The sequence below is a fragment of the Pinus tabuliformis genome, chromosome 3_1, assembly GCF_031772625.1.
Source record: "Pinus tabuliformis cultivar Carrire ecotype Pingquan chromosome 3_1, CPIR1, whole genome shotgun sequence".
Taxonomy (NCBI): domain Eukaryota; kingdom Viridiplantae; phylum Streptophyta; class Pinopsida; order Pinales; family Pinaceae; genus Pinus; species Pinus tabuliformis.
Genome location: NC_142301.1, coordinates 737,991,495 through 737,999,003, shown reverse-complemented (window position 1 = coordinate 737,999,003; position 7,509 = coordinate 737,991,495). Strand labels below are relative to the sequence as shown.

Here is a 7,509-nt window from a genome sequence, read left to right as displayed (position 1 = left end):
AGCCAAAGACTTACACGCGCAAAATTTCGAACTGTGAAGTTGAGAAAACATAAAGAAAGAAATAAACTTTTTCTTCATCGTGGTGCTCACCAAATAGCCCCCCCCAAATATTGAGCGATAGGATTGTGAAAAATGGATGGAGGATGTGAAAATTGTAAAACAGAAGGATCTTCAATATGTGCGATGAAGTGACGAGGAGCCTCAACAGATTCAACATTCTTCTAATCAGACATGGAACTGACCTCAAGGCTATGAGAACCTGACATAACCATCAGCTCAGGTTGATGTGTCTCGACAACTTGAGGAAGTTCCACCTCATCGGAGCGTAGATCATTAAAGATAGGTGGCATTGAAAAATTGATAGTGGAAGAATCAACATCGTGACCTGCTGAATCAATGAACAGGTCGCGACGACCACGATCAGAAAATTCAAGATCACCAATGGGGGCATCCTCGTGATCTGATGAACCGTATAGAGGGGAGGATGAAAAATGATAAATTTCACCCCTTATGTTTCTAGAAAGGCATGATGAGGAATTGGGAAGATCCGTGATAACAAATTAAACCTCTCTGCATTTAGATGAAAAGATAACATTCCACGAATTTCATGAATGATTGGAAGTATTAATATGATAAAAAATTAAACTCTCACATGATTCAACAGGAATGACAGAATCATTGACAGTGTGAGGATAGTGCGGAAGATCTACGAAAGGAATAGGTTCACCCTTCATCGCAAATTCTTATTTGACTCTTGACTTCCAGACATACTCATTGCAAATGATATCACAATTTGGCTGCTCAACAACAACTCCATCCAAAAATTGATCCTCATGAACATCAAAGAAAATATTTGAAACAGATGAACACAAAAACCTGCAATTTGGAGGATCAGAGGGAGCGAAGGGTGGAAAATAAGGGGAAAAAATTTCATCACACACATCGGGCTTGTAGTCCAAAACTATGCAAGGGTCCTGACCATGTGATATGGGAAGAGAAGGTGACAGTTCAACAAATAGATTTTGAATTTCTCCCACCTCAACCCATGGCACTAGAGTTTTTTGATGAGAAGAAGATGGGGGGTTATTTGGAACAACAACCTTGTTCGTCAGAGATTTGGAAGCTCTAGCCCCGTGCTAAGCTTGGAGTGACTTGAAATATTATAAGTACTGAGAAGTTAATGAAATGCAAACAAGATGTAGAAATGTTCTGGTTAAGATATCCCAATCAACTTTATTTTCTAGAATTTCATAACAAATATGTACAAAACGATTGTGAAAATGGCATAACGATTCATCACGTAATTTTTGCAATTCTAATTTTTTTTGGCACAGATGTTCGTGAGCATATTTGCCAAAATCATGGGAAAATTTTGTGACAAAGTGTTTGAAAGAGTGAATGAAGGCATTAGTCAATGTGTAACACTATTTCCTTACGTGCCCTTCGAACGTGAGAATGAACAACCTACAGGCAACATCCTCATCGAAGATGTTGTGCTCTGGGAAAAATTGAAGAAAACACTTAGTATGCTCAAGCAAGGTTGCTTCACCCTCGCCATTAAAATTAATATGTGACAAGTTATCAATGATATTCGCTGACACCTGTAGTTTTCTGTCTCTGGAAAAACATGTCGGGGGTTTTATTGTGGAAGAAGTTATGAAATGGGTGCAGAAATTCAAAAAAGACTTCAGGGGATCAGCTTGTCATCTGGCCCTCATTCTAGCACCAAAAATGTTGACGGTACTGGACTCACCAAAATTTAGGGGATCCCCACGGTAAGAAGTACCTACTAGACCTCAGACCATTTGGAGTAGGAGTCCCAGCAGTGGGTGGTAATGTAATTCCTTGACCACGATAGCACGCAGAGATAAGTATGATAATTTTGGGCTGAAGCAAGTATGTGACCTTGCAACAAATCAAGTGAGATGCATGGGGGTTCTAACAGACATAGGTGAAAAGGAAGTGTGCCCCTTATAATCATATAATAGTACACAACTCAAAAGGAATACATGAGCGGGATGACATCATAATCTAAAATGTGGAATAGTCCACAAATTAAAGTGATGGGTTAATCCAAAAACACGCATTCAACCAGATTCATACAATTGCATACAAAATAGTTCATAAGAAAATGCATAAGTTAAACAACATGCATTGCTAAAGCAAGTAGAATAGTCCAACTACAATAAAAACATATGCTTGAAAGTGTGTTGGCTCTGTTATTGTTATTATAGGTGGAATTTCCCTCCATACATACACCATTGACAACCACTATCCCCAATAGTGGAACATTACATTCAATAACACTTGCTCCTCCAAAGAAGTATACTAGCTCTACATTGTGGAAAAGCAAAGGCTCATCATAATACTCCAAATCATTCTCTAAGCTTAAGCCTAGCCAAAAGCTTGGCTCTCAAAATCCCCTTTCTATGAGTTATAAGGTTATATTTATAAGAAAGGGTGGGGTGACCCTTGACATTCCCCTTTGTGAGTCTTTAACTACCCTTGTGCCTCTTCAACTTCTTTAGAAATAACTAATTACATAATATGATGACCTTTCATATTCCACTAATGACACTTGGAATTTCACTTACAACATATTTACAAATAATATTACATTTTCCACATGTACCCATGTGAGAAAAAATATGCTAGAGACAACCTATATGAGGGTTTGTATTGTTCTTTAAATAGTCCGAGATGGGACGGCTCTATGAACTGGTTTGACTCCGACTATAAGGGTTTAAATCTGATTTTGATATTTTCCATTCTGACATAAAGTTATAATTCAAGAAAATTCCATACATGAATTTTATTACTTTGTTTGGTTAGTTCTAGCACTATTATGTTCATTATGAGTAACAGTGTTCACAGCTTGAATGATTTGGAAATTAGATAGGAGCGTGGGCGGTTGGCTCTCGGTTTTTCCTATGGAAATCAACTGAGAGCCACAAAGAACCCTCACGATTAAGTTATTTTTTTTTGTACATTTAAAGATAAGACTGGTTTGATCTGGTTGTGCAATGGTTTGTGATAATTGTCCCATGATGAAAATATCATCTTTCGTTTGCGTCTAACATTTAATTTTTTTTATATTACATCTATAGAAAGGTTTATAATTGCAGAATGAATGCCTTTCGGTTTAATCTTTGTATTCTCTATGTATTAGGAAAGCATCTCATGGTTTGATTAAATGTAGTATTCGCTCTAAAAGCCCGAGATTGTTCATCTATTAACTTCTCTAATTCGTTGATATAATGTTATCCCGAAATGGTTGGGTTATTTTCTTAGGACAGTTTAAAGCTACCAGTATTATTTCATTATGATTCATCAATTTAAATAAAGTGACAGAATATATTTAGCAATATACCAAGATAGAATATATATCTAGTAATAAGTCTGCTACTAGTTATCCATTATTGAATAATAATAACACATTTTAGTTAACGATTACTAAGCATATCTTGTATTACTTATCTGTTTGTGCTTTGTTTATAACTATGTAAGTAGTTCCCTTTCTTGGAAGGTCTCTCCACCCAGCCACGGATCCGACGATTACGTCGAGATTCCCCCTCCGAGCTCTTCCTACTTCCCCCTCCGAGCTCTTCCTACTCCTGACAGTCAATAAGTCTGTCGCAGTTCGGTATCTTGGGCATCAGGACTGCGGTCCAGCCTCAAGTCTCATACCATTTCGATTGTAATTCACAGTTTTCCCACTGGTTACTTTTGTCCAGCTCAAGGAAGTACACTCAATTATAAAACTATAATTTAATTAAAACTAAATTAAAAAAATATTCAAAACGAATTAGAAAAATTATTTAAAAAACAAAAGAATATACCATACATTTTAAGTTGTTTTAATATTTTTTAAAATTGTAAATTAATCTCAAACAATAAAAAGTAAAAGTAAAAGTACACTCAATTATAAAACTATAATTTAATTAAAATTAAATTAAAAAAAAATATTCGAAACTAATTAGAAAAATTATTTAATAAACAAAAAAAATATACCATACCAATATTGATTTTTAAATTGTTTTAATATTTTTCAAAATTGTAAATTAATCCCAAAAAAAAATAAAAAAAATAAAGTAAAAGTACACTCAACCTTCACTAGCGTGTCAACTTCACTATCAGAAAAACGTTGTGAATATATATTTGCATATGCCCCCAAACAAATAATAGTGACAATGTACCTAAATACAATTAAAAAAAAGGGTAAATTGTTGAAACTTTTTCGTCTTTAAAAAAACTAACCATGAAACGTTTAGAATTCCCTTTGTCAAGCAAAGACTCGGCACTTCAGAAAACGACGTCGAATGTTGGGACTCATTCTTTGTAAAGGACAGGCTCAGCGCTTATGTGAGCAGCATGGACTGCATAGATAATTTCGATATTTTGTCAGGGAGTGTTGGTTGTGTGGTGGGAATGATCTGTTGTATTATTTAAAATCTGCTATATTTGACTATATAATACACATGTTTGACTATATAATATTTTTGACATATTTGAGTATGTAAAATATATGTTTAAATACTGTAACTGTCCATTTAATTCAATTGAAACATATGTTTGACTATATAAAATAATTATGATATCTACCTTAATTCTTCATAATAGCAATTAAATATTATTTGACTGAACACTAACTCCTCATAATAGCAATTAAATATTATTTGACGCAACAATAACCATTCAACTGGGAGGAAAAAAACGTTATTAACTGTAGCTGTCCACTTAATTCAATTAAAACACGTGTTTGATTATATAAAATAATTATCTACATTTGATTTTTCATAATAGCAAGTAAATGTTGTTTGACTCAGCAACCACCATTCGACTGGGGAGCGAAAGGTACCTTATTCACGCGAAGGGAACCTTATTCACGCAAAACCAAATTTAGAATTCGACAACTTGCAGCCATCCATGTGTTTATTATTTATCCCTAAACTCCTTCAAATACCGCACCCCACTCACGTTTCCACTCATTCTCGCTCTCTCATATTTCATTCATGATGCTCTGGAGCTTCAATTCTCATTAATCATTCTGCTGTTCATACGCAGACTCTCTCTCTTAAAACAATAGGGATTATTCAGATTTTCCGGGCTGTAAGATTATTTCGTACTCACGAATTCCGAAGAATTCGGGCAATATCTTGATATCATATAATCGTTATATACACACGTCCATAGAGATACAGGAAGCAGCGGGAGGAGGAGAAGACAGAGCAGTGGCCACTGCACATCATATCGAAAAATCTCCGGGCACCTCTGAGAACATGACGAGAGACATGCTCACAATCAGTACCTTCGACAACCGCCTTTCCGGACCGAGCAATCAAAATCCCGGCAATCCCCAGGGAAAATCGACCGATTTGGAGACCAATTTGGCTTTGGCCGACAAAATAATCTCATCCTGGGACTCCAACTCGTTGAACCCCTCACTGTTCCAGAACAACCCAAAAGAAACCAACGAGTATCTCGATGCTGTGGACGGCCTACGCGGCGTCATGGAAATTTTGAACGCCACTCAAAGCAGATCGGATAAGTTGGTGCATGCGCACCGCCTCATGGAAATGTCGATGGGGCGCCTTGAGAAGGAGTTTCACCGAATTCTGTCGACCAACGTCGAGCCGACCATGGCGTATGAGGACTGCAACTCGAGACAGGGTTCGTCGGACGACGGTTTGACAGACGAAGATGAAAGCAGCAGCAGCAGCAGCCGTCGGAGTTGTAATTCTAACGCCGACGAGATCTGCGAAATCGACTTGATGTCGGTCGAAACTGTGCTGCAACTCCGCAGCATAGCGAAGCGCATGGTTGCCAACGGGTACGGGAGTGAGTGCGTACGAATGTACGGGCTCACCAGAAGGCCTGTAATCGAAGGGTGTCTCAACAGAATTGGAGTCGAGCGGCTCAGTACCAGGGATGTGCAGAAGATGCAGTGGGGAATTCTGGACATCAAGATCAGGAAGTGGATACGCGCCGTGAGAATTGCGGTGAGGATTCTGTTCGCCAGCGAGAAACGGCTCTGCGACGAGATATTTGCCGGGTTTAGCGACGTCAGCAATTTCTGTTTTTACGGGGTCGTCAAGGGGCCCACGACGAAGTTTCTAGAGTTTGGTGAATCCGTGGCCATGAGCAAAAGGTCGAGCGAAAGGCTCTTCAGGGTGCTCGACATGTACGAGACTCTGCGGGACCTAAAGCCCCACATCGACACCGTTTTTGACCACGACTCATGTGCCAGCATGCGGACGCAAGCGTCTACGACCCTTGTTCTGCTCGGTAATTCGGCACGGGGGATTTTGAGGGAGTTCGAGAATGCAATCGAGGAAGAGAATTCAAAGAGTCCGGTGCCGGGAGGTACGATTCATCCGCTTACGAGGTATGTTATGAATTATCTGATTTTTCTGTCCGATTACAAGGAGACTCTCACCAACATAACAGCCAATGATCCCACTGATATCTCCAAGGGCCTGCCCAATAGCGTCATGGACTTGTTTGGCGAATTGGATGGGCATGGTGATGAACTGGGCAGCCCAGCCTCTGCTCTCTCAGTGAGACTGGGATGGATTATTACGAGTCTGCAATGTAAGTTAGATGCGAAATCTAACCTCTACCAGGATGTTTCCCTGTCATCTCTGTTTCTCACGAACAATCTCCATTACATTGTTAAGAAGATCAAGGGTTCGAAGCTCATGGCACTGCTTGGTTATGGCTGGTTAAGGAAGAATCAGGGCAAGATGAGGCAATATGCGGAAAATTACGAGAGAGCGGCCTGGATGAAGGCGCTCAATTGCTTGAGCGATGAAGGAATTCACAGTGGGGTGTCACAGCAGTCCTTGGAGAATAGATTCAAGGGTTTCAATTTCGCAATTGAGGAGGTGCTTAGGAAACATTCTGGTTGGATGGTCCCGGATTTGGAGCTTCGGGAGGAGCTTAGGATTTCAATTGCAGAGAAGATGATACCGGCTTATCGGTCCTTCTTGGTCAGACTGAGAACGTATTTGACACCGGGGAGCCACTCTAACATGTATATTGACTACACTCCTGAATACCTGGAAACGCATCTCTTGGATCTGTTTCACAACAATACATCATCCTAAGTTCAAGGAGATCCGAGATAAGTTCTAGGACATCCGACGAGGAAGGGGACTCTTACTGTGGAAAAAAATATCTCAAGTGAAAGATAGCTTGCAATTACAAGCATCACATTAAGGATTAAGATCCTTCAGCCCCGACTATATGTAAATTTAAGTTTGAACATTCTTTGATGATTGTGACTAATTGTCATGTGAGACTATACATAACGGATCTTCCTAATGGCTATTTTCAGTGAACCTATATTACCAAGGAAACTAAGTACTGGTTCAGCCAGCATGTATTTACTCGAATTACTTGTTTCTATGTGTTTTCACTTTCTGGTTTGATTGAAAGTTTTGTTACCGTATTGAAATCCAAATAGTTGAGCTAGAGTTGAGCGAGATTAATGTGTTTAGGATTGTTAGT

The 7,509-nt window shown here is 38.9% G+C and overlaps 1 protein-coding gene across 1 annotated transcript; it reads left to right on the top strand.

The window, feature by feature from the left end:
- Nucleotides 1-1,584: 1,584 nt before the first annotated feature.
- On the top strand, nucleotides 1,585-7,106 carry LOC149189455 (exocyst complex component EXO70B1-like). The gene is made up of 2 exons (XM_089410241.1): nucleotides 1,585-1,775; nucleotides 5,087-7,106. The coding sequence occupies exons 1-2, from the start codon at nucleotides 1,585-1,587 to the stop codon at nucleotides 7,104-7,106; spliced, it is 2,211 nt and encodes a 736-aa protein (XP_089266367.1).
- Nucleotides 7,107-7,509: the final 403 nt, after the last annotated feature.